Source organism: Esox lucius, chromosome 8, assembly GCF_011004845.1.
Source record: "Esox lucius isolate fEsoLuc1 chromosome 8, fEsoLuc1.pri, whole genome shotgun sequence".
NCBI lineage: Eukaryota > Metazoa > Chordata > Actinopteri > Esociformes > Esocidae > Esox > Esox lucius.
In genome coordinates, this window is record NC_047576.1 from 26,328,587 (window position 1) to 26,356,110 (window position 27,524).

Below are 27,524 nucleotides of genomic sequence, written 5' to 3' on the forward strand. Positions count from 1 at the left end.
CTGCCTCCATTCCTCGTCCAACTGGTACCTGAGGGAAAGAGAGAGTCTCCACCAAATGCTCGGCCGGTCACCGTCTCCGCAGCTTTTACTATACACGCAGGGATTATAAACTATTTTCAAAAAAATTATTCGGACCGAAGATGAGTCTTTATGATTCCCAGAGGGGACTTAGTGTCAACCGCAGAGCCGGGTCCAGGCCTGACTTGAGCGGGGGAAATGTACAGTATGTTCGGACCGAATTGCACGGTGGTAATGGCTATGGACAAGAGTACATAGAAGGGGGAGGATATGACTACGGCACCTTGAAGATGTCAATGGGAGCTGGTGCAGGAGGACAGGGGTAGGCTAATACTTTTTATTTCTTCGAAAAGAAAGGAACTCTTTGTTTTTCTAAGTTTCAGTACTTTATTAAACAACGTTCACTTACATTTGTCCGTATGTAGCCTTACCGACAAGTCTACAGTCATGAACTGCGCTGCTACCTACCCAACTGGGCTACAAGGTGTTGTTCTTCGTGTGCGTAGTTAACTGCGTCTGTACTAATGCATTTATACTTGTTTCACTACAGGGTCTGAGAATGCATTGCGATTGAGTAGGCGACTCAGATTTTATTGGAGGTTCAGTACACCAAACTAGTTAATAAAATAATGAAACATTGCCATTGTCAAAACAAACACCGCGCCCATGCGTGCAATTCATTAATATTTTACTACAAGGGCTAAGAATGGGTTTACGTGCATTCAAATACATTTGCGGAATTTTGTTAATAGAAAGTTTTCGAAATATTCACCACTAACTGAACTGGGGGGAGGGGGGCATATACCAGATTTATAGCTCTCATAACATTTAACTGTGAAGCATTCTTCACACACCAGTTAGATAAAACTTCAACTCCGTCCTAGAGATCCAAGTAGCAACGGTATTCTGAACAGACAAGGCCAATTCTAATATTGTAATATGGAGCCTACAGTGCAAAGGTCATTTTTACATTTAGATAGCTGTAAAAAGGCTTGAAAACAAATACCAACCTGTCTTTTGGAATCGTGTGAAGTCTACATTTCTTTCTGATTATCACTGTTGACTCACATTTCCCTAAGCATATTGCACTCTTAGTCCATTCAGTAAAATAAGAGGGTTGTGGAAACATTATAAACATTTTCAGAACATGCAGATTTCTTCATGAAAATGACAACTCATGTTTTAACATTTAGGATCACAGATGTACATAGCAGACACATTACTATTGATGATGGCGGGGGAATGAGTACAGTGATGCTGATTACGCTGTTGTTGTCTGAAGTTGATGATTATTATGATGATCATATTTATTTTATTGCTGATGTAGATTCTAACTGTCCTCCTCTTGTCTGCTCCAGTCAGTCCCTCCGTCAGCAGGCCTTCATCCTGCAGGGTCAGTGTCAGGACTACCTGAGGAAAGCAGAACACTGCCTTCAGACTGTAAGTAAATACTAACCTTGGAGCTGTACAATCTAACAACAGCGTTTGATTTAGTTAACACAACCTAATGTTGCGTGACTCCAATTTGACTTTGATGGTTCTTATATGTAAATATTTGCAGATTAAGGCTTTGGCACCTCCGTTTCTGTCTAATTTGACTGACACAAAGGGATCCCTCCTTATTTAGCATTATTAATTTTTGTCGACATTTGGAATGTTTTCTAAAGTCCTTCTGATAGGCCTGTCGTGGATATTTTCAAACAAACATAATGACACACACTTTACTTGGATGGGAAACTCGTTACTGACTCTGATTGTAGCTCGTCTGTGGCTGGTGAAATAGGCTGTGTCAGGTGTGACTAAACCCAGGGATTATCTTTAAACACAGACTAACCATGAAAACCAACCACGGGAAATTGTTCATTTAAATGAGCTCTTTGACAGAATTCACCATTAAAATTCTCTACTACTGTATAAACCATAGACTGTATAAATAATGGACGACGCCCTTTCGCTCTTTTCCATTGGTGAAAAATGAAGCCACCAGTGTCCTGATACGGCGCTGACATCTTGGACTTGCGTCTGCGCAGATAGCGAACTTGGGACCAGTTCTGCGCAGTAGTTATGCACAGTAGCGAGAAGGAAGTAAAGCCGTAAAGCCGCGAAATCAACGGCCCCACCCCTGTGCCCCGCCCTCACTCTCCCTCGCAGAATGCGCATACCGTAATCAATCGTAAGTCCAAGTACAGTACAACCTTTGCTTGTTAAACCTAGACGATATGTTATAGCCTAACTTACATCATGTTTAACCTTAATTTAGAATAGGCCTAATACAAAAATAATTGGTAACTTCTAGCTAACGATCACCTGCTAGCTATTAACATGGCTATTAACGAGGCTTGTTGTCTTTTAGCTAACGTTAGCTAGCCCATTACATTTATTTACTAATTAAATAGCTTATAAATTTAACTTACCGAAAAAAATTCAAAGATCGATTGGAAATGCCAGATTGGTTAGCACAATGTACTGCAGAACAACCCATTATGTCCGTGTGAAATTATATCAATTATAGAAATTTAGAGATTAAATGTAAAGCTCCAATCTCCTCAGTCCTCCGAAGATTCAGTGGCTCCTCTGCTCAGATAGCTGTCAATCACAGCTGTGAATCACGACGTCACACCACCGTTTTTAGAGCATTAAATAACTAACTAAAAACAAACTTATTTTAAAAACAAACTCTTGAATTTACATTAGCGTGATACAAACTACAGTAAATGACAGAAACCAGCTTCGGAAAAAATATATTTGAAGGTTAATTTCATTGTTTAGTTGGTCTCGCGTCCCATTGAATAACATGGGGAGGGCGGGGTTTATGACCTATACTGGGACCACTCACCAGGGGGCAATCGAGACGTTTTGGCTTCACTTTTCAGGGCTTGTGCGGCACGCTTGGTATAAACCAACAGCCAATTAAACCACAGATAGAAACTATCTGGAAAGAAAGGTAATTCATTGCATCTTTAACTGGTTCTTGAATTGACAGATTTACCTGACCGAACAGTCTGTCGTATTCTCATGTAGGATACCTAGGATGGCAGGTCATGGCTAGATTGAACATATAGTAAAAATCCACAATGTACATCCCTTTGTGTCCTGCAGGGCGGCGACTCAGAACGTTTCATGCCCATGGCTAAAGAGACCATTGAACAGATGAAGGCATGTGCAGTGGAACTGAGGCAGATGGGGCAACCAAACGACGGTGTGATCAGAAGGTTAGACACGTGCATGGAAAAACAATAATATTTGCATGCAATGAAATCAACTACCTTCTCCTCATGTCTCTCTATATTCTGCTCCCTCTCATTTAGGGTCAGAGGTAACTAATAGAAACTCTGTACCATAGTCCTCTCTCTCTTCTTCCTATATTTCCTCTATATTGTTGAAGTTACACAGGTGTAACAATAACATTTTGACGATCCAAAAGCAGAAAAGTGGCAACCATACTACAGTATAAATATTGGTAAAATTGCTATTGAATGTATTACTTCCCAAATTATTTGTTATTGTCGTTGTATTCTCACGCATTCTGTGTCTGACCACTTATCGTCTCTCACTTTATTTTGGTCCAGTCGTTGTGCATTGCATGACATTTGAAAATATTATTTCTGTTTCTCACCCCTCATGTGCTTGTTCTCCTCTCTGTCCCCCGAAAAGTGTGGATATGTGTATGGACCAGTTCAAACGAGTCCACATGGCCATAAACGGAACCATGCAGAGGCGGAGCCGGGGGACCAGAGGGAGCCGTGGGAGTGGTGCCTGGGAGGAAGCTGGGAGGAGCTTCAGTGACGCCATTGGCTGGATTCGACAGCAGAAGGTACAGGGAACCACACCCTGCAGTTCATACCGCACACAGGCCACAGGTCTATTGCCCATGTAGGAGGCAAATGCTGTACATTTATATTATTATTGCTAAAACATTCAGATAATTGCATATTTAGAACCTGGTTATAGACCTAATCTGAAGTTCCCTTGTTGTACTATAGACCTAATTTGTTTTAGAAAGGCACACCGGCCTACTGAAAGTCCCACACTTCACAGTGCATGTCAGAGTGAAAAGAGGCATAAATCTGGGGATGGTAATATAAAATGCAAAAGCATTGAAAGTTCCTAGGAGCACAATTGTCTCTGTCATTGTGAAATGGAACAGTTTTGGAACCACCAAGACTCTTCCTGAGTTTCTCTGCAGGAATTGAGGAACCTGCCAAAAGGTCAGCCATTGCAGCACTCAGTCAATCAGGCCTTCATGGTAGTGGATAGATGGATGCCACTATTGATTCAAAGGCAAATGACATACCACCTGGAGTTTGCCAAAAGGCACTAGCATGATTTCTCAGACATAGCTTAGCTAAATTAATCTGCTTGCTAAATGTGCTAACGTTGCCTCGAGTTTTCACTACACCAGGTCCTTCCTGCACATTGCTCATCAAATCCTGAATGGCAGAGAAACCTGATGAGTGAATGTTTACCTGGGGGACATTGACACCCGCGTGGACAAGCTACTTAAGGGTGCCTGAAGAATTTTTCTCCCCTTTTCTCTGTCTCCTCAAGCCGAGCCTATAAATCAAACTGTAAGGCTCATCAGATGTAGTCCATTTCTCTCATTCAGATACCTGTGATAGACTCACCAAACAAGTCTGCACTGCCAAAACTATCTCAGACATAGGACGAAGTCAGCCATTACACAAACTTTTCCCATAGTCTCATGGAGTGTGCTGCCATGTGATATACCGCAAGTTTGGGCTCTGATTAGCCCCTACGTCACCCTTAGTGGCTATCTCAAGTTTCGTTTACTGGAGGCATTCTGGTAAAACCGCTTCATCCTATCTAGCTGTGAGAAATTCTATTTAGCTGTGAGTCTGAGCACATCCAGCTAGCTCTTAGCTTGGTCTCTAAATAAAAAAATATGAGTATGCATCATTGGACAAAGCCTGGAGAAGCTCGCTGAAATCTGGACCAAATTCCAGAGTCCTGCAAAATTTGTTTTTCTGCGTCCTCTGCATAGAACAACACACTTGGGTGCCCCTAGGGGGAACTCAACTGTCTAGCTGAGACAGCTCCACAATACCAGTTGTTTCAGATGTTTAATGTCTGACTGAGAAAGCATTGACATGTTGTTGCATGTAACCCGCCAATACATCAGCATAGCATATTTCCCTGGTTTTGAAACTATTTTAAATAGATGGCATGCAGTTTGGAGTGTTGGAATGTTTTTTGACAACTTGTTGCATAACAGCCCCAGTGGAGATGAAAAGACTTCCAGTATTTAGGTAATTGCTGAAAACCTTTTGGCAATCTCCCTACCCCAACTCTGTTTTGTCCTGTGGTCAGAGGTGTGTAGGAGAGGTCACTGTAAAACCCAATTCCATAAACAGGAAATGACACACACACACCCACACAAGAAGTAATGTTATGATCTTAAAATAACTCTGCCACTCTTCTGATAAACCCACTCAGCCGTTGTGAGTCCAGTTATCCCAGCCAGGGGTGAAATACGTCACCGCTGCTGAATTATTGAACACTGTTACACTGCCCCCTCACCCAAGCTGGAAGAAGAACAGAGTGTTTGGAGCAGGTTGTGGTGGCAGACATTTCTGTTTGTCACTTTAGTCACACACATGCAAAAGTTACGCTAGAGGTGGGACTGGATTTAAATGTATGTCAAGCACCGTGCCAAGTTTAAAGCTTGTGCCTGTGAAGATGGAAAGGATTTACACTGTCCATCGCCTACTGAGAGATGTTCATCTTTATTAGGAAATGTAGAGACTAGAAGAGGACAAAGCCATACAAGACAACATAGGCACACACACACATTCTTGTTTTCATAAACTTGTAAAAACTTTTGGTTACAACAAATCCTTATCCTTATGTTAAAATACAAATGTGGACTGACATCAGGTCCTCTCTGGTTTATAACTGGTTTATACCTGAGAGGACTTCTAATACTCACAGTTCCTGCACCCTCTCTTCACTAACCAGAAATAAAGCTGGGCTAAATTCTGCTCTTAGAGGATCAGACTCCTTGTCTGTTGATGACTACCTGACATTGTGTGCTCTCCCTGGCTGTTTTTTTAGTGTAGGGTTACAGTGTCTATCCGTTTACCATAATTCACATTCTCTATCTCCACCTAATGGGAATGCTGTGGTGAATGACACTTCTGTGGTTTGACTGTGTTATGATTGAGGGAATGATGGTGTCTGTTATGTCTGTTATGGTGGAGCTGTTTGTTTGGTTATGTTTGGTTGAGGCAGTGTTGTGTAATGTTTAAGGAGTGTGTTGCGTTATGGTTGAAGCGTGTGTTGTAATACGGCTGAAGCGTGTGTTGTGATACGGCTGAGACGTGTGTTGTGATACGGCTGAGGCGTGTGTTGTGATACGGCTGAGGCATGTGTTGTGATACGGCTGAGGCGTGTGTTGTGATACGGCTGAGGCGTGTGTTGTGATACGGCTGAAGCGTGTGTTGTGATACGGCTGAGACGTGTGTTGTGATACGGCTGAAGCGTGTGTTGTGATACGGCTGAGGCGTGTGTTGTGATACGGCTGAAGCGTGTGTTGTGATACGGCTGAGGCGTGTGTTGTGATACGGCTGAGGCGTGTGTTGTGATACGGCTGAAGCGTGTGTTGTGATACGGCTGAGGCGTGTGTTGTGATACGGCTGAAGCGTGTGTTGTGGTACGGCTGAGGCGTGTTGTGATACGGCTGAGGCGTGGGTTGTGATACGGCTGAGGCGTGTGTTGTGATACGGCTGAGGCGTGTGTTGTGATATGGCTGAGGCGTGTGTTGTGATATGGCTGAAGCGTGTGTTGTGATACGGCTGAGGCGTGTGTTGTGGTAATAAGGTTAAACGTCATATCGTTTATAATGTGATGTTAATGTGTTTGTATCACAGCGTCTCATAGAGACCTCTCCCTGGGGTGACAACTCTGCGGCCATCGAGCAGCAGCTGATTAGCCACAGCAAGTTCCACAACTCCATACAGAGAAGCCCTGAGGTGGAACTGGCCAGGGATGAACTGGTGGGCACACACACCTACAAAATCGTACCTTCACTAATACCTAACCCTTACCGTAACCTTTAACCCCTAACCATAACCCAAATTGTAACTCTTACATTAGAAGCCAAAAATAATCCCTTTAGCCAAAAGAAAAATATCCATACAAGGTAATATTTTCCTTGTTTTATATTGTTTGTGATGATTTCTGGGTTCCCGCCGGGTTAGGAATGTTTTAACAGGCTTTCACACACTCTCACACACACCTTTTTTCTGGACTTGGATTTTGTTCACTCTGTTTTTGTGTGTTTTTGTATGTAGATCAAGAAAGGAGACAAGGCTAACCAGCACGCTCTGGATCAGGAATGGGACTCACTGCAGGTGAGAGGGAGAGCTCTTGAATTCATCTTAAAAGTGTAAAAATCCTTGGAACAATTTCAAAACTAACCCTGAATGTAAGCCTCATCCTAAACCCAATCATTAAGGTTAAAATTCATTTTGTCCATGTGGTGACTGAGTTATCAGGTTGTACTGTCTTTATTATAGTACAACCAGGCTGTGATGGTAATTCCATCGATCAGAACTATTAAAGGAGGAAGTACAGAGACAATATTCTCTTGGCACAATTAATAGTTTATTTGCAAATAGAGAGACGCGTCAAAAGCTTACAGAATAATCATCTGAGGAGTCTCTGTATTAATACAGGACAATCATCAGTACTTATAGGGGGAAAAAGGGTGTGGTACGATACTGCACATCTGACCTAACTCAACAAAACACATTCCCTTTGTTATATTACTACCTAGACTTCACACAAGGGGCAGGCTGTCCTTCCCCACATCTTCAACTCTAAAGAGGTCTAACAGCTTCTGGACAGACAGTAGATGCCCTGATGAGTTATACAGATGGGCATATTAATTAGGAACCCTATAATCTGCCGATACCAGTCAATGATGCCCCCTAAGCAAATACCAGACCCCCCTCTCCTACATTCCTAAGGAACAAAGGACAGATACCCTGATTGGTCTAAGCAGAAGAACAGATGGTCAGAGTACCTTGTGATGCTCTGATCTTATACAGACGTGTGTCACAATCAAAGATCAGATTTACATACCAGTTAATAGAAAAGCAGACATTTCTCAAATGTACCTTAGTTCATAATGTCCATAACAATCCATCCTCTTGATGCCAAATCAACCCTTGGCATCAATCCTTAAACAGTTTACTCTTTAACAACATGGTCCTGTCGATATCATTACCCTAATGATTAGAGAACGGAACAAATCTGAAATGTCTCATTTACATGCTTCTAGACCATTACCTTCGTATTAACTCCAAGATCACACATTTTCATTACACAGAACTATAACATAGTACAGCAAAATCTTCTATGTTAAAATCACTGCTTAAAGGAAGTGATTTCACGTGACACATATACTGACAGTATGGGGCAAGATTCACTGAAAAGTCCTCTCGTGGTTCCAATTAAATGTACTTCCAAAGTCATCACAGATGTTCTGCTCCTCCAAACGTCAGACAGTCAGTTAAGAACCATTTTTTGGCAGGCCGATGTAACAGAACGTAAAAGTCAGATGTATATTCCAAGGTGTTGTTCTTCATAGCTCAAATGCAGGTTACCATGACACAGATCTAGTTGTCTCCATTCTAGCTGCTTTATCAGCCAGGTCAGGAGAATCTGTGTGTTCTCTGTGTGAATGCCAAGATGACCAGTTTTATCTAAAGGATCTATAGCTGCAGGCCGGGTCGGAAGTGATGGTTACCAGTACCAGAGAATTCACTTTTCCCTCAGTGACTTCAATTCACTGTGCCTAACCTTTAAACACCGAAGCCCTCCTGTAGCGTGTGTCGTCGACCCCACGTTCCTCTCTCAGCTACCTGGACTGCAGATGAGATGTACCTGGTATGGACCCGGTAAACGTTGTCCAGAACCAGAGCTTTTCTTAGCCCCCCCCCCTTCGGTTGGAGGTTGCCTTCTCCATCTCATGGCGGAATCATCAGGACTAGAATTAGTCCAGCTGTCAGGAACCAGGCATTACTGGACATTCGCTGCACCCCAGGGAGTAGAATCCACTTGTAGCTGTGGGACAGTCTGTGTGTGTGTGTGTGTGTGTGTGTGTGTGAAATCCATCTTATCTCAGCCCACCTCACAATTGTCCTTTAAGCCAATCTCAGGGCTCCAACCAGTCCTCTTATCACTGAATCGCTTTCAAGTGTCCTGTACCTGAATTCTCCTTGAGAAGATTAGTTGCAACTGCACAGTACACAGTCAGAAATGTGTCCATTACATTAGCGTGTTGCATCTTGCTAATGCATTAGAACACAGTCCTACCTAACACTCAAACCTGTATACCTGTATAGCCAATGTCTTTCTGCTTCCAATTGCCTAAATAGATTAGAACAGCTGTAAACAGTAACCGTATAGTGGAAACACTTAACCTTTCTGGTGCTTCTGTTCCACTAGTGTAGAAATTCCACTCTTTTCTATAGTTGGTTTAACAACCAACAAATAACAAAACAACAAAAAGAACAGAAGAACACAATTTCCTATTCCTGTTCCAATCACTCATCATCAGTCAAGATAGTTTGCTTACGTTGAAGTATCACTCTCCAAGTGTAGTTCATAAAACATTTTCAGTTAACCAGATCTATAGTTAACCAGTTGATATATAATTACATCGGATTGTGTTGTCTCGGAACTACAATCAAATTCACTTTTGTTTAACACAAATGATGAAAAACCTTATTGCCAATCAAAACATTTCATACCATCTTGAAGCTCAAATAACATAACTGTTATTTAGCCTAATTTCTCTACAAGATGAAACCCAGTGTGAATTTCTCCAAGCCTCTTATTTATCCTACCACATCAAAGACACTGTAATCCTGTCATAAATCATGACCCCCCCCCCCCCCCTTTTATGCCCCATCTCCAGACCTTGTCCTGCCCCATCTCCTGACCTTGACTTTAAAGAAAGTCTCAACCTAGTGTCAATTTGTCTTTCGACCAATTTGCTATTTTAGAGACAACTAATGGTCATAACCAGTCAACACCAGAATAGTGAACACAAAATATTCAGTGTAGCTAAATTAGAAAACCCAATTTTGATAATGTCACCAGTAAATCTGTGTCTCTTCTAAAACTTGTTTTCTAGAATAGAACTTTATGCAGAATTACTTTCTCAGTATTAAGTAAAACATAGCAAAACTTAGTAAACATGTCCCTGCACGTTTTTACCCACTTATTCCATAATGCATGAGGTTAATAGGATTACTTCTAATCTCACACAAACTGAACAGTCACAGTCATAGTCACTATTCATCCAATCAAATTAGTTCTTTCTTAGCTAAACCAAGTCAAAATGGTAAGATGTATTCTACTCAACCATATCCATGTTAGATTTTACATCAAACAAACCTTTTCCAAAGACCCAAATTAGACAAACACTGTGAACAGACTCTAAGGGATGCTGATTTTAACAGATGCCAATTTTCTGTTGTAACCATGAAAACAGGAAAATCCAATTCTTCATTTTACTCTTTTAAGCACCTATCCAATTCGCTTTGAACTCTTAAGTTCAAGTATTTTTCATCATAGATAAGCATTTCATACATTCCCTGCTTTCACGACAGAATCACCGGAAAATGACTCCATGCGCGAAAGCTGAACCATTACAGGACTGACATGAAAAAAGAAAATCGATAGTTGGGATGAATCTAACATTCATTCAGTAAGGAGTCACAAACTGAATATCCATCAAAAACTAATTTGAAAATCATAAAAACACAACATCCACAAACAAAATCAAAAAACAACAAATGTGCCACACAGTCGCTCGTGTAAAGGAATTATAACCCATAAAACCTATTGTCGAAGTTGTCTGACTCAGTGAAACAACTCCCAAATTAGCAGATCAAAATGTGCATTTCCACAGGCAATGGCCAAAGAACTTTGTGACAACACGAACATCATGATTCTATTAACCTCCTAAAGTTTAGGGAGTTTTTCCAACTTTGATGCATGTCTAGGTTACACCAAATAGTGGCAGTCAGCCAAAACTAAAATCACAACTTTCATGCATATTTCACGCATCGACACCAACAGTGTACTAATCCTTAACAATGGGGGATGACATCAGGTCTCTACCCTCACTACAAGTATGTTTCAAAACCATATCTTTTGACATGAAAGCTGTTGAGAGGAAAATATATTTAGCTTGCACTTAACGTTTGATTAACCCAAAACTGAATATACTCATGTTGGGGAAATGACCACCGGTGAGACCATTCAGAACACCCAAATGTAACCCGTAGTAACAGGCTACTTTGAGGTAATGGGAAAGGTGGGTAGAGGCCATCCCAGGGGGTCTGCCCCCCTTCCTGGAGCCCAGGACTTTACACACTGCTGGTAGACCATAAAGGCCTAATGGATTGTGTAAAATGTTAATGAAACATGACATGGTCTTCAGACATCACAAAAAGATGACGTGGTCTTCAGACTGTCTGTAGTAAGAGACGTCATGCTCAAGAAAGGCCAAGTTAACAGAAAACCGATGCATGAAGTCACTAAGGTCAAGGAACAATCAGGGAGTGATCCCCAGGATACTCAGACAAGACCTGTAAACACTGTTACAACAAAACCCTATTTACAATACAGGCCGTACGAGGAGACATAGTGGCTCAAATCCCCTACTGTCGAAAAACAAACGATACATATTTCTAGCATTTCGAACACAGACATTAGCACAGAAACCAATTCCACCAAAAGAGAACTGTTTAAAATCCTGCACGAATCGCCCCACTATAGGTTGAATGCATGGGAGGGTTACTTGTGCTATCAGGACATGGAACAATGTCGGTTTCTTAACTACAGTAGCTATAACTGAATTACCCTAAAACATTACTTCTATTTACCATACTTTCTCAAATCCATCAATCCTGACATACCAAAACCAACCACCTTGTTTACTAAATCCTAAGAAAAGGTATAAAGACTGTATTCTCTAAATATGTCAGAGAAAAACCAGTTGTGTTAAGGAAAGATCTCACCGGATCATGCGCTCTGGTCCGTCTCCTCTGACCGTCAGCACCCCTTCATCAGGTGGTTTGGCGTTCCTGTGTGCTCCCGTTGGATTGAGGCCAGAGAGGCAGCCGGAACTGTCTCAATTCCTGCGGGAACATTACATCTAAAACAGCCGTTGTCTTGATTCCCACGGGTATCTTCCCAAATCCAGTCAAATGTCTAGTGGTAGCTTCATAAATTGAAATGTAGCGGTTAGCACAGTCTCTTCCTCAACCCCGGGTCTGTAGGCGGCTTTGGTCTTAGCCGATGTAAACACCGGCTGGGCCAACAGGTTACTTATCTGGTGTGTTCTTCTCCCCCCTTTCGATTCATTCCTTGACCCGCGTAGCCAAAGTGGAGTAAAAACGGCCTCCAGATAGCCCTCGACTCGTTTCGCTCTATGGACCTTTTTGTTGTAAACGTGGGGATGCAGTAGGCCGTCTCGGTCACCAGCGGGGTTGGCTACGTCGATTGTAGGGAAATGTTCTTCCCCGATGCAGTGTCGCCGGGCGGGATGGGACCACGCAAAAGTCCAAGGAGTCCCAGCGATCGACCAGAGTGAAAAGAACTACAACACAGAGATCAATAAACCCCACACAAACTTTCCTAAAGCTTGTGTGGCATAACCACACAAGCCCACCTACAGTAGTCTGTGACATGACTGTTGTACTATACATTGCCCTGTCTTTGTGTTGTGTTCAATGGGCTTATGTCCATTTGTCTGAAAGTCAGTCACATCATAATGGATGTGGAGTGTTATTAATGCTACTTAAGTGCTGATGTCTCACCCTACTTTGGGTTCTGTGTGTTAGAAAATGTCTCATGGCCGTAGCAGCCAGCTGAGAGACCTGCAGCAGATCATTGAGGAGATCAGCAGGGAGATCATGTGGGTGAACGAGAGAGAGGAGGAGGAGCTGGTCTTCGACTGGGGAGACAAGAACATTGACCTCTACGTCCCCAAGAAGCAGGAGAGCTACTCGGTAAGGTGAAGGTGTTCAGTGTGGGAACGGAGAGAGGTTGCAGTTCTCATAAGTTAGTTCTGATGATCAATCCTGATGATCACCATATCGCCTGGTAAAAACTGACATAGATCTGGTCAACAAGATGGTATTCTGCATTGTGTTGTTCTTCTGTTTTGCATTTTGTACCCAAGGGACGGAGAGTATATAGACAGCTGCGAAACCACTGAGTTATGCAATTTATGTACAGATAAATCTTCCAGTTACAGTTGGTCCCCAGGGCCTAACAGTTCTTCTGTCTCTGCATTTCTCAACATACTGTGTTGTGACATGGTTTCTTTCTGTTAGAAACTGATGAGCGCCCTGGAGGAGAAGGAGAAGGACCTGAATAAACTGAAGCTGAAAGTGGAAAGCCTTCTAAACAACAACCACCCTGCCTCTGACAAAATCGAGGTATTCATTTATTTTGGATCCCTGTTAGCCGTTAACAGTCGCAACATGTCACATGACATCGTAGCGAAATGCACTTCAGTTTAGTGGCGGTTATGTTGGTTGTCTTCTTCTGGTTCACCCTTTAACCCCGCTGTTATTCCGTTGTTCCCTAGGCGTACATGGACACTCTGCAGACCCAGTGGAGCTGGCTGCTCCAGATCACCAAGTGCATCCACGTCCACCTGAAGGAGAATTCCGCCTACAGCCAGTTCTTCAAGGAGGCCAACGAGACATACGGTAAGCTGCAAAAGCAGCGGGACTACATCAGTAAGACGTTCACCAGTGACAGGAACACGCCACTGGACAACCTACTGGAACGTCTCAAGGCCTTGGAGGTAAGACATGGTCACCAGGGACCGAATTACTGTACCGTGCAAGGTAAAATAAAGAAATAAAAGAAGCAGTTCCTTATACTTCCTACCTTTGACTGTAGACACTCTGGTAAAAATAATTCTGCAGTACATTATATAGGACTGTTTGAAGATGCTGCAAATGTTGTCACTCCTGTTGTCCTCTGATAGGGATATTGACTTGTGACCTGTGTTTTCTGTCCAACAGATGGAGAAGGAGAGAATCATGGAGAACAAGCGGCAGGTGCAGCACCTGGTCAGCATGTCCAAAAACATTGTGAGGCTCAAACCGCGCAATCCGGAGGAAAAGCCCAGCAGCTCGGTTATAGTACAAGCCCTTTGCGACTTCAGACAAGACCAGGTGAGATACGTGGACATCAAGACAAATGGCCCCCTGCAGCTTGGCATTATGACTATCCTTGCTCTCCCTATTATCTCTGTTGTTTAAACGCAAAAGGATTTATTGACATGGGAAACATTGATTTTTACATAGCAAGTGGGGTATGAGAAGGGCCAAAGAATACGGGACACTGCTCATATTCTCAATAGCTCATTCCGCTCACCAACCGTTGTATATAAAAGTATGTCAACTTCATGTTGATGTAATGTACTCTGTCCCTTAATGTTGTCTACCACCGGAGGCACCTTTACAAATGATGGGTATGTGTAAATTGACATCATAAAGGCGATGTTTGATTCTGTACAGAAGGTGATTCTGAAGGGCAACGAGGCCATCCTCAAGGACAACTCACAGCGCAGTAAGTGGCAGGTGGCAGGACCAGGAGGACTGGACATGCTGGTGCCTTCTGTATGCTTGCTGGTGCCCCCGCCCAACACCCTGGGCGTCAACCTGGCCAATAAGTAAGTGCACACACTCATATACATGCACGCATGCGCACACACACACACACACAGTGCAAGGACTAAATCAGTTCTGCATTGTGCGGACCAACAGGATTGAGCAGTTCTATGAGGCCATCCTGTCTATATGGAACCAGCTCTACATCAACATCAAGAGCCTCATCTCCTGGCAGTACTGTGTCCAGGACATCACGCGTATCAACTCGCTCACCATCAGCATGGTGAGTCACAGTCACGTGACCGTTGTCCCTGAGTCATCACCGTGATGAGTCGCAGTGACCCTGTCATTACCATAGTGAATCAGTCAGAGCTCTTCAACTAACCACTATCACTGTCAACACCACAATCTCAACGGCTATTTGCTATGAAGCCCACGATTAACCTATACTACGATTATAAAATGCGATATGTAAATAAGAGAACACAATAATTCCCTAAATAAGTACAGTTATTTAGTTTGATTTATTTAGTTCTTGAGTGGGAACTGAATGACTTTGTTTGCATGTTCCCAGCTGTCCCGCATGCGTCCTGAGGAGTACCGCAGCATCCTGAAGAGCCTGGAGACACACTACTCAGAGTTCCTCCAGAGTAGCCAAGGCTCTGAGATGTTTAAGGATGAGGACAAGAGGAGCATGGAGAGCCAGTACTCTGGAGCCCAGTCCCACTATGACCAGCTGGTGGTCCAGCTACCTTCTTATGGTAACTACATAACTACTCGCCTGACTTGTAGCTGTAATGGACATTGTATGACACTAAACACGTTGTCTGTCCACCTCCAGTTAACCAACAGACCATCAGCGAGAAGCAGGTGCAGGTACAGGTTCAGGAGACCAGGACCCAGGCAGCCCCGCCAGTGGAGGTCAACAGGCTCGAGCAGGCCAGCAAGATGGAGGAGGTCAACATAGTGCCGGCCAAGAGAGACGAGGTGAAACAGGAAGTGGTGAAGAAGAAGGTGGTTAAGAAGAAGGTGCAGGAGGTGACATCACAGAGCCTGACAGAGCTGAACACGCTTAGACTAAGGCTGGAGGCGGCGGAGGCAGGGCTTACTCAGCACATCCACATCTGCCTGGGAGAGGACCGGGTGAATGACTGTGGCCTGAGGATCACACAGCTAGAGGTACACACGTTCGCACGCACGCACACACACACACAACATTCCTTGGAGAGTACTTCCTAGGAGCACAGGTTTCTGATTGTGTCTGTGTTTTCCCCAGTCTGTACAGCGTGATGTGGAATCCATCCGGGAGGAGTACCTGCGTCTGAGGGGGATTGTTCTGAAGGAGCTGGAGGGCATGACTGACTCCGATAAAGCCACGTTCCTACGCAGCCAGCTCAGCCTCATTGATGAGAGACTGGGCGGTCTGGAAGGTTGCTCTGAAGCCTACCTACAGAGGTAAACATGGTCGTGTAGGAACACAAGGGTTTGCCTCCTGCGTGTTTACCCATGGAGGCACTCTATACACAAGGTCCTCCATACGCACGCTCAACACTCATTTCTTATTGGAACTCCCACCTTCCTGCTTCTGCCTCACCTTCCCTCTCTCCCTCCCAGGCTGTGGGCTCTAAGGGCCCTCCTGGAAAGTGTGTCCAGGGCTGAGGACACTGTTAAGGTCTATGAGGCCAGACTGACAGAGAAGGAGACCACATCCCTTGATCCAGCAGAGGTGGAGGACTATATGTCCACTCTGAAGGTAACAGTTACTGCAGAGAGCTTGGAAACATCTGCTACAACAGCAATTCAGTCATCAGTTAGCAGCATGCCGTGCTTACAGACATAAAGGGTTTGTTTCATGTACAGGTCTTGAAGTCACTTTCATTTTGGTTTCGTATAAAAGGTTTGATGCCTGTGACTTTTTTTCTGTTTTGTGTAATAGGTCTGATGTCAGTGACTTTGTTTGGATTATGCCTTTTCTCTGTATGTACTCTGAAAGGCTGAGTTAGCTTTCTTACTCAAATCAACAAATTGTTGTGTGTGTAGAGTATGAGGGCGGAGCTGGAGGGAAAGAGGAACATCCTGGTCTCCATGGAGACCGATCTAGGGAAGGCAGTCGACTGGAACAGCAGGGTTAGCGGGTCCTTCCACAGGTGTGATGTGGACCTGTCTAGATACAGTGACCAGGTCAACCAGCTAACGGATCGCTGGAGACGCACCCAGAGCCAGATAGACTCTAGGTACTGACCTCACTCCACCTTATCTATTGCCACACTTCTCTGGTTCCATATCTTACTTCTAGACTTACTATCTCAAGGCCTATCTGGAGATGGTGCCTTTTTAGGACTGTTGTTTCGCAGACACAGATTAAGCCTAGTGGTTGGTCATGATTCTCTTGTCCTCTCAGACTGAAGGACCTGGATGGGTACAGGGGGAAGCTTCAGCAGTACCACGCTACCAGCTCTGTCCTCAGCGACTGGATCGGTGCTACGCGCCAGAAACAGGATGCACTGCAGACCACCAAGATTGACAGCCTCACAGCCTTGGATGAACACATCAACAAGCAAAAGGTCATTCAGTCAAACCTGTTAGATGTCTGTCGGAAGTAATAAAACAGACACGTTAATTCATTTTAATGTTTGTCTAGGCGCTGAACTCTGAGATCAAAGGGAAGAGGGAGACTGTGGAGGACGTTCTGAGAGACAACGATACCTGCGTCAACTCCATCAAGGTACCATGTCTGACACGTCATTTATGGCACTACCTGTCTTTTCTAACATTTCTGAGTTCATTCCCATACATCCATATTTAGGAATGTTTGTAAATTAGCTTTTAATGTTTAAAGTACTGTGCTTTTCCACCATTTAAACAAGGCATTGGTTTGTTCCATGACCGATATGTATTTGTATGAAATCTATCACTTGATGATTTCTGTTTTTAGAAGGAAAAGTCAGGCTATATATGCATGTCAATCTTAGATAAATTAGTACTACACAGTCATATGTGATAAATAGTACTACTACGGTTAACGCAGTAAAATATGATGAAGTAATGCTAGATTTTACACAGTCAAAGTCAAATGAAAGTTATGTTTTAGTAAAGTTATATAAAATTGATGAATTTGTAACATTATAGAAACAATTATAATCATGAATGTATGACTTCAGGATGTAAAATATTTACATTTTAGTCATTTAGACAAAGCTCTTGTCCATCTTCAGATAGCTATGTGAGACAACATATAGTATCAGTTTAATAACATTAATACTGTATGCAGTTGCCCCTAAAAATCTAAAATCTATTAAAACAAAATCTGAAAAAAGTTTTATTTTACTAACACATAAGCAATAAGAAAACACTCATGTGGAAAAGAAATGACAGTGTTTTGGAAATCATGTTTTTTTTATGTGACTATGAATTAGGACTATGAGCTAGAACTGACCTCGTACAGTGCAGGTCTAGAGACTCTACTAAACATCCCTTTGAAGAGGACCATACTGCAGTCCCCTTCTACTCAGCTCACGGAAGAGGTAATAGAAATCACAACATCAACAGCAAAGATAATCTAAACACTGTTATCTATGTCTCTGTTAATGATTGGGTTGTGTTAGTGTGTATCTGATGATTTGGTTGTGTTAGTGTGTATCTGTTAATTTGCTGTGCTGTGTTGCCTTACTTTACCAGGCTACGTCGCTGCAGACCCGTTACATAGAGCTTCTCACACTGTCTGGTGACTACTACAAATACCTTGGAGAACTACACCAGAACATGGAGGAGTTGAAGGTACTGAGAGAAACCACAGTGAACTTGATATCCTATCTGCTCCGCAATGTATATAGAAACAATTAGCTTCTTATAATTTCAAGTTTAGCCAGCTTGTGTCAAGTTGCAATTTACACTTGGAACAGCTTATTTTGCATTAGTATCCACACTCCAGCTAACACCTGACCCTGAACATTCGCTCTTCATCTGTAGATGCGTAACACAAAGATTGAACTCTTGGAGGAGGAGCTACGGCTTCTCAAAGGGGACATGAAGGACCGCATCGCTAAGAACAGTTCTCTGGAGGAGGCCTTAGCTCGTTACCAGCTGGAGCTGTCCCAGTCCCAGGAGCAACTCAGCTCTGTGGAGGAGGTGAAGAGGAGCACCGCTCTACAGTGCAGCGCTACCCAGGACTCCCTGGCTTCCACACACGACGAACTGAAGGAGCTGCAGGAGCAGGTGGCCCGTCTCACCTCACTCCTCGAGGAGGAGAAGAGGAAGAGAAGGCTGGTGGAGGAGCGCTACACGGAACAGCAGGAGGAGAACGAGCAAGTGCTCAGGAGGAGGCAGAAGGAGCTAGAGGAGGCCAACTGGGCCAAGATGGAGGTGGAGAAAAACGTGTCGGATCGGGAGAGGGAGGCAGAGAGGCTGCGGAGGCAGTTGGACGAGGAGATGCGACGCAGCAGGGAGATGGAGCAGGAGCTATCTAAGGTAAGGAGTCAGTGCAGTGTGGAGATCAGTAACCTTAAGCTCAACTACGAATCCCAGATGGCCATCTGCAAGACGGACATTCAGCACCTGTCTGCCCAGAGGGAGGAGGTGGACCAGGGGCTCAGGCAGCAGTGTGACAACCTAGAGGCTGAGAGGAGAGACCAGGAGGATCAGCTCAGGAGGCTTAAGGTTTCTCTGAGCCAGTCGGAGGACCAGAGGAGGAAGGCAGAAGAGGAGGTGCATGCTCAGAGATCTGTGGTGACAGAGGAGACGCGGAGGAGGCGGGAGCTGGAGGCACAGGTGGAGATGTTAGAGCGGCAGAGGGGGGAGAACAACAGTCAGTATAGAAAGGATGTGTCAGAGCTCAACAAGGCCCTGGAGGAGAGGAGCAGCCAGCTTGTTCTCTTCACACACAGCCTGGAAGAGGAGCAGAGGATGAGAAGAGCCCTGGATGAGGAGAGGACCAAACTGATGATGCACCTGGAGGAGATTCAGGCCAACCAGGCCTCCTCATCCCAGATGTTGACCCGGATGAGGGAGGCTGAGGAGGAGCTAGATAGGATCCGTACCGAGATTAGGAAGGAGAGCACTGAGAAGAACAAGGCGGAGCAGAGTGTAGCCAGGTTACAGGGACGTGTCAGGGAGCTACAGGCTACTGTTGATAGGCTAGACGGAGAGGCAGAAGTCTTGAGGAGAACCAACCAAGAGGAGGTGAATAAGAGGACACAAGCAGAGACAGAGAACCAGAAAATCACCCACACCATGCAAGAGTACACCAACACTATCAGCACCTTACGCCGGAGTCTAGAGGAGGCCCAAACCAAGGCGAGGAGAATAGATGAGGAGCACAGGAAACTCCAGGTAGAGCTAGAGTCAAGGTTGAAGGAATTCAAAGACTCCACAGAGCGCCAGGCCTCCCTGAGCTCTGAGCTGAAGTCTCTCCAACAGCAGCTCCTCCAGGAACAGGCTAAGGTTCGCGAGGCTAATCTCCGTAACGAAGGACTCTACAAGACAATTGAGGAGAAGAGTTTAATGCTCAACGAGTGCTCAGCAGAACTCAGTCGTCTCCAGACCTTGACTCAGACCCTGACCAAGGAGACACTAAAGCTCGCAGAGGAGTTGAGGGGGGTGAAAAATGAGAGAGATGAGCTGCTTAGAAACAGACAGAGGGCTGATGATGACCTGGTGTCCCAGATCACGGCCCTAGAACTTCAGTTGAAGAGCAACTCAAGGAACAGCATAGAGACCCAGAGGCTGGTGGCAGAACTCTCCACTGAGAGGGAGAAACTCAGGATGGAGATAGAGTTAATCCAGAGGCAGGCCATGGAGGTACTTGTCACGGACCTTTAAAGGTTCATGTCGGACTGTTTTGTGTCTCTTCGAATCACACTACTAATTTGTGACATTTATCTGGCTTCTGAAAATGCTTTCTCTTGCATGCTAGGAAACATGTAGATGCTTTGTTTTTTCTCTGATTGTGAAACACATACAAGTGATTCTTGTATATGTTGGCATTTGCATTTTCAATTGTTAGATAAAGTCACACTAACTCAATCTATGCATCCCTTTTCGTCCCGCCTAGGGTCCAAATTGATGACGTAGAGTATGTCTCTCAGCGGAGAGTGGACTGCTGACAAAGGGATTCAGTTCTGTCTGTTAATTCAACCTAATGAGCCCTTCCCAATAAGCTGGCAGGCGCTACTTAAAACTCAAAATGTATGTTATGTTTATTTGGACGGGTGAAGGAAAAAAAAATGTTTAGTACATAGTGAGGTTCACGTCTTGAGGTTTGTAATGAAAGCCATTGCTATCTAGCTGAATAGTGTGCGGCATTAACATCTACAGATCTCTTACTCTGGTAAAACATTTTTATGATGGAGAGACCTTATCTCTTTCTCCTGGGTCCCTACATTAGCAATCAAACTCTCAATTAAATATCCCGCAAGCATAAACTAGCTGGAGAGTATTTGTCTCAACAGCTGAGGGATAAATACATGACTAGGATGACTGACTGAACTGAATCCATGAGTCATGTCTTAAGTCCGGGTAGAGTTACACCTCTCTGTCTGCTCTCACCAGAACGCCTTCCTGGGTACAACAAAATGCTTTCTCTGTGATTGACCAATCAGCACGCTTTTTTCCTTTGCTTTTTTTAAAATGATCCACTTTGTCTCCATCATGTCTAGTACTCTGGTCTTCATTTAGTCTGTGTCTCTAGGTAGTGTCATTCTGAAGTCACTGTCTAGTTTGGTCCAGTCTTCCCTTAGTCCCTCCTGTCAGTTCTAGTATACTGTATATTGTCTGTCTTTTTCATGTATTTCAAATGGAAACCTACAATGTACAGTGAGGGGGGGAAATTATTTAATCCCCTGCTGATTTTGTATGTTTGCCCAATGACAAAGAAATGATCAGTCTATACTTTTAATGGTAGGTTTATTTTGAACAGTGAGAGACAGAATAACAACAAAAAAATCCAGAAAAACGCATAAATTGATTTGCATTTTATTGAGTGAAATAAGTATTTGATCCCCTCTCAATCAGAAAGTTTTCTGACTCCCAGGTGTCTTTTAAACAGGTAACAAGTTGAGATTGGGAGCACACTCTTAAAGGGAGTGCTCCTAATCTCAGTTTATTACCTGTATAAAAGACACCTGTTGACAGAAGCAATCAATCAATCAGATTCCAGACTCTCCACCATGGCCAAGACCAAAGAGCTGTCCAAGGATGTCAAGGACGAGATTGTAGAACTACACAAGGCTGGAATGGGCTACAAGACCATCGCCAAGCAGCTTGGTGAGAATGTGACAACAGTTGGTGTGATTTTTCCCAAATGGAAGAAACACAAAACAACTGTCAATCTCCTTCGGTCTGGGGCTCCATGCAAGATCTTGATCAGCCCAGAACTACACGGGAGGATCTTGTGAATGATCTCAAGGCAGCTGGCACCATTGTCACCAAGAAAACAATTGGTAACACACTACGCAGTGAAGGACTGAAATCCTGCAGCGCCCGCAAGGTCCCCCTGCTAAAGAAAGCACATGTACAGGCCCGTCTGAAGTTTGCCAATGAACATCTGAATGATTCAGAGGAGAACTGGGTGAAAGTGTTGTGGTCAGATGAGACCAAAATCGAGCTCTTTGGCATCAACTCAATTCGCCATGTTTGGAGGAGGAGGAATTCTGCCTATGACCCCAAGAACACCATTCCCACCGTCAAACATGGAGGTGGAAACATTATGCTTTGGGGGTGTTTTTCTGCTAAGGGGACAGGACAACTTCACTCCATGAAAGGGATGATGGACAGGGCCATGTACCGTCAAATCTTGAGTGAGAACCTCCTTCCCTCAGCCAGGACATTGAAAATGGGTCGTGGATAGGTATTCCAGCATGACAATGACCCAAAACACACGACCAAGGCAACAAAGGAGTGGCTAAAGAAGAAGCACATTAAGGTTCTGGAGTGGTCTAGCCAGTCTCCAGACCTTAATCCCATAGAACATCTGTGGAGGGAGCTGAAGGTTCCAGTTGCCAAATATCAGCCTTGAAACCTTAGTGACTTGGAGAAGATCTGCAAAGAGGAGTGGGACAAAATCCCTCCTGAGATGTGTGCAAACCTGGTGGCCAACTACAAGAAACATCTGACCTCTGTGATTGCCAGCAAGGGTTTTTCCACTAAGTATTAAGTCATGTTTTCCAGAGGGGTCGAATACTTATTTCACTCATTAAAATGCAAATCAATTGATAACATTTTTGACATGCGTCTTTATGGATTTTTTTTGTTGTTATTCTGTCTCTCACTGTTCAAATAAACCCACTATTCAAATTATAGACTGATAATTTCTTTGTCAGTGGACAAACGTGCAAGATCAGCAGGGGATCAAATATTTATTTCCCTCACTGTATAGATGTGCCTTAAATTGCTCTGTTAATCGTGTGTTTCTTGTTGGGGTTGAAGTTGTAATCTCCTTAGTATGAATTGCTCATTGTCTATGTGGTGATATAGTAAGTGTTGTGTTTGGTAAACAATAGATTGTCTTATGTTGTTGTAGTTGTTAAATAATGCAGGAGCACTGATGTTTTAATGTTTTACAAAATCATACATTAATATTCTAAATCCTACTACTCATAGTTTTCTCTTTTGACATCCTCCCACACTGTCTTCTCCCACCCATCCAGTCCTCCTCTCTGATCCAGTCAACCCAGACACAGTACAGTGAGATGGTGATGGAGAGAGATGCTCTGTTATTGAAGCTGCAGCAGACAGACCAGGACAGAAGCAGATCCCAGAACCTGGAGGAAGAACTAAACCGCATCAAACTCTCTTTGGAGTCTGAATTACGCCTCAAACTTCGTCTGCAGGAAGAGAATGACAAGGTGCGTACTGTTGACTAGAAGTCATTTTGCTGCATTGAAGTCATTTTATATGTGTCTTGACAACTGTCATAATTGTCCTTTATTCATCCATAAACTCCATTTAGGTCAAAAAGGACCTCCAGTACTGGAAGGTCCAGTATGAGTCTAAAGAGAATGCAACAGTGCAGGTCAACTCAGAGAAGGACAAGCTGGAGAGGGAGAGGAGCTCTCTGAAGATTGAGATTGAGCGGTTGATGAAAGAGCTGAAGGAGGTGGAGGATATGTATAACAGCAGGTTGCATACTACTCAGAACCAGCTTTCTGAACTCAATTCCTTCAGAGAAACCCTGGAGGCAGAGTTGAGGAAACACAAAGCGCGGCCCAGTACCTTCACCATACAGACCCAGACGGATGAGATCGAGAAGAAAGATCTGGATCCTGACACTTTGGTCTTCAACAGTATCCGCAAGACTGTAACAGCAAAGCAGCTGCTGGATTGTGGGGTCATTGGCAAGCTAACCTATAGTCAGTTGCTTAAGGGTCAGAAGACGGTCAGCGACGTATCGGTGGACATCAAACTAAACTTGAAGGGAACTGGGGCCATCGCTGGTGTGGCTACGGGCCCTCAAGGTAAAATGTCCCTTACAGAGGCAAAGAAAGACAACATCCTCTCTAAAGACAGTGCCATCTTGCTGTTGGAGGCCCAAGCAGCCACAGGTCACATAGTGGATCCCAGAGCTAATGAGAAGATGACAGTTGAGGAGGCATGCAAAAGAGGAGTGGTAGACAAGGAGGACAGAGAGAGGCTGTTGGCTGCAGAGGCTGCATGTCTTGGTTATAGGGACCCCAAAACTACCAAGACCCTTTCAGTAGGCCAGGCCATGAGGAAGGGCCTAATCGATAGAGACACGGCTCTCCGAATGCTCCAGGCACAGGAGTCAGTAGGAGGAATCATAGATCCGGTCCTCAGTGTGTTCCTTACTAAAGATGCAGCTAAGGACCGGGACCTAATTGACGAGGACCTCTACCGCGCCTTGAACCAGCAACCTGAGTGTTACCTGGACCCAGACACACAGATGGAAGCCAGCTACGTCTCCCTGAAGAGGAGATGCAAGGTCGAACCCACCACGGGTCTCCTGCTTCTCCCTGCCCCAGACAAGCCTGTGACAGTAAAGGGTCTCAGAGGAGAGGTGTCTGTTATGGACCTTGTGGATGCCAACCTCTTGGAGAAATCAGACATGGAACAACTGAAGAATGGCAAACTTAGCAGCCAGGATATTGAGGACCGGTTGAGGTCGTACCTCCGTGGCTCCACCTGCATTGCAGGGGTCTATGACGAGGCCAACGACAAGACCCTGTCCATCTACCAGGCAATGAAGGAAGGGTTGCTGAGGCCAGGTACCACCCTGGAGCTGCTCGAAGCCCAAGCTGCCTCCGGATTCATGATTGACCCAGTCAACAACCTCTGTCTCACCGTAGCTGATGCCTACAAAAGGGGCCTGGCGGGGCCGGAGTTCAAAGACAAACTCTTGTCTGCAGAGAGGGCTGTCACTGGGTATAAAGACCCAGGAACTGACAAGGTAATCTCCCTGTTCCAGGCCATAGAGAAGGGGCTGATTGAGAAAGGACATGGGATACGTCTGCTGGAGGCTCAGATTGCCAGTGGGGGCATAATAGACCCCTGGCACAGCCACCGCATTGAGGTGGACACTGCCTATAAAAAGGGTTACTTCGGTAAAGAGATGAACCAGATCCTGATGGATGAAGGGGACGACACTAAGGGCTTCTTCGATCCCAACAACCAGGACCACCTGACCTATCTCCAGCTCAAGAAACGCTGCATCATAGACAAGAAGACTGGCCTGGTTCTCCTCCCCATCAAGGACAAGAACAAGCAGCTGTCGCAGCCAGACACTCAGAAGAACACTCTAAGGAAGAGAAGGGTTGTCATTGTAGATCCAGATACCAAAAAGGAGATGTCAGTGACAGAAGCCTACAGCAAGGGCCTTATTGACCATGAGACATTCCTGGAGCTGTCACAACAGGAGTGTGAATGGGAAGAGATCACTATCACCTCCAACGATGGATCCACAAGATTGGTTATCATCGACAAGAAGGCAGGGATCCAGTATGACATCCGAGAGCTGCTGGAGAAAAAGGTGATCGACCAATCTGTGTACGACCAGTATCGATCTCAGACCATTACTCTCAGTCAGTTTGCTGACATGATCACCAGTAAAACCAAAACAGTCCAATCCCCTGTCTCATCCTCAGTGTCACCATCCACAGCCAAAGTATCATCAACATCCTCATCCTCTTTTTCATCATCAACCACCAACTCTAATCGGATCACTTCCAATTCAGCTACCTCCGTCAAGGCTCAGAAAACAAGCTCCATCATCGGCGGTTCCACCAATGGAAGCACAGCCCCCGGCAGCTCAACTACTGATGGCTCCGTAGGCGGCTCCTCCACAATCTTTAGAACTAACATCAGCAGCTCCGCTAGCCAGCCTGACAACACTTTCTCTCCTAGCTACCAGAAGCATATTACCAGTGTCTCCGTCTCCCTCACTGGACCCGCTGAATCTGTGATCTTCGAAGAGGAGCTAAGCCCTGTGGGCGCCATATTTGACATGGAAGCGCTGGAGAAGATCTCCATTTCAGAGGCCCACAAACGTGGCCTGGTGGACAGCATTTCAGCCCAAAGACTACTGGAGGCACAGGCCTGCACTGGAGGCATTGTAAACCCTTCTGATGGCCGGCGCCTGTCCATCCAGGAGGCCTCCCGTCAGGGGATCATTGAGAACGATATGGCTACCAGGCTGAAGCCTGCTCAGAAGGCCTACATCGGGTTTGAAGACATCAAGTCTAAACGCAAAATGTCTGCTGCCGAGGCCATGAAGGAAAAGTGGCTACCATACGAGGCAGGCCATCGCTTTTTGGAGTTCCAGTTTGTCACTGGAGGCCTCTACGACCCAGAGCTGGAACGCAGGAGGACCATTGAGGAGGCTCTGAAAGAGGGTTGGCTGGATGGAAGGGGGGCCCAGAAGCTGCAGGACATGAGGCACCATAGCAAGACCCTGACCTGTCCCAAGACCAAGCTGAAGATCTCTTATAAAGAAGCGCTTGATAACTGCTTAGTAGAGGAGAATACTGGGGTCAAGATGCTTCAGGCTGCATCCACCTCCTCCAGAGGGATCAGTAGTCCGTACAACTTCTCTGCTCCTGGGTCCTCCTCGGGCTCCAGGACTGGGTCAAGGACTGGCTCCCGGAGAGGAAGTGTGGACCTGGGATCATCCAGCTCCCCCGGCAGATTCAGCATTGTCAGTAGCTCCACCTACAGCCGCACCTCCTTCAGCTCCAGCTCTACATCATAGGGTGATAAGTGAGAACAAGGGAAAACTATTAACTTAGTTTTTGACCTAAGCTCTGCAAGTTTTCATATTTCTTTTAAGCTTCAGTTATGAAATGAAAACCTACTTATTGGTCAGTTAGAAATGTGCCTGTCTTAGAAAAAGGTTCCCATAATTTGATGTTTTGTTAGGTTTAAAGTGACAGTAGACAAAAATGAAATACAAATTCCTGAGTATTTGAATCACTATAGTATAAAGTGTTTGAATTGGAAGAAAATAAATGTAAATTGTGCTTTGTTCTTAAAGGAAGATGCAAACACTTATTTTTTCCCAAACAATATTGTACTAGGGTATGGATTTATTTTGATGACATTTAAAATAAGCAACAATATTTCATTGAATATGGGATTGGAGCGGGTTAGTCTTTTATTTGTGAGAACATTAAAGTGTGGTATTTCATAATTCATATTTCTTGCATGGGATGAAAGCTGTCATAACATTGTTAATGCTGTTAGTGAAATATGGGTCTGTTTTCTTTTAACACACTTCTTTAACGCAACTATTTTTCTATTTCTCAAAATAAAATGTTACATCATTGCACGTGTGTGTGTGTGTGTGTGTCAGATAATGCTCCATTAAATAGGTATATATGTAAATACAAACTA

At 44.5% G+C, this 27,524-nt stretch overlaps 1 protein-coding gene across 2 annotated transcripts; it reads left to right on the plus strand.

Moving 5' to 3' along the window:
- Positions 1–5: 5 nt before the first annotated feature.
- Positions 6–27,459, plus strand: LOC105011942 (desmoplakin-like). 2 transcript variants are annotated; one of them, XM_010872428.4, is made up of 24 exons: positions 6–340; positions 1,377–1,458; positions 3,118–3,230; positions 3,673–3,832; positions 6,906–7,031; positions 7,329–7,388; positions 12,900–13,067; positions 13,395–13,499; positions 13,652–13,873; positions 14,097–14,249; positions 14,595–14,749; positions 14,844–14,970; positions 15,262–15,448; positions 15,529–15,866; positions 15,964–16,142; positions 16,302–16,440; positions 16,728–16,921; positions 17,089–17,251; positions 17,329–17,412; positions 18,104–18,211; positions 18,366–18,464; positions 18,657–20,483; positions 23,330–23,527; positions 23,632–27,459. In XM_010872428.4, the coding sequence occupies exons 1-24, from the start codon at positions 141–143 to the stop codon at positions 26,881–26,883; spliced, it is 8,439 nt and encodes a 2,812-aa protein (XP_010870730.2). In that variant the 5' UTR covers positions 6–140; the 3' UTR covers positions 26,884–27,459. The 2 variants fall into 2 exon arrangements, with proteins under 2 accessions (XP_010870730.2, XP_010870731.2); XM_010872429.4 differs by having other exon boundaries at positions 8–340; positions 18,657–19,154.
- Positions 27,460–27,524: the final 65 nt, after the last annotated feature.

Bases quoted from the DNA above. Each gene is read 5' to 3' on its own strand.
- LOC105011942 (XM_010872428.4), top strand. From the start codon at position 141: ATGAGTCTTTATGATTCCCAGAGGGGACTTAGTGTCAACCGCAGAGCC. The intron at 3,833-6,905 runs GTACAGGGAACC...TTTGTATCACAG, and splicing joins GCTGGATTCGACAGCAGAAG to CGTCTCATAGAGACCTCTCC. The intron at 15,867-15,963 runs GTACACACGTTC...TGTTTTCCCCAG, and splicing joins TGAGGATCACACAGCTAGAG to TCTGTACAGCGTGATGTGGA.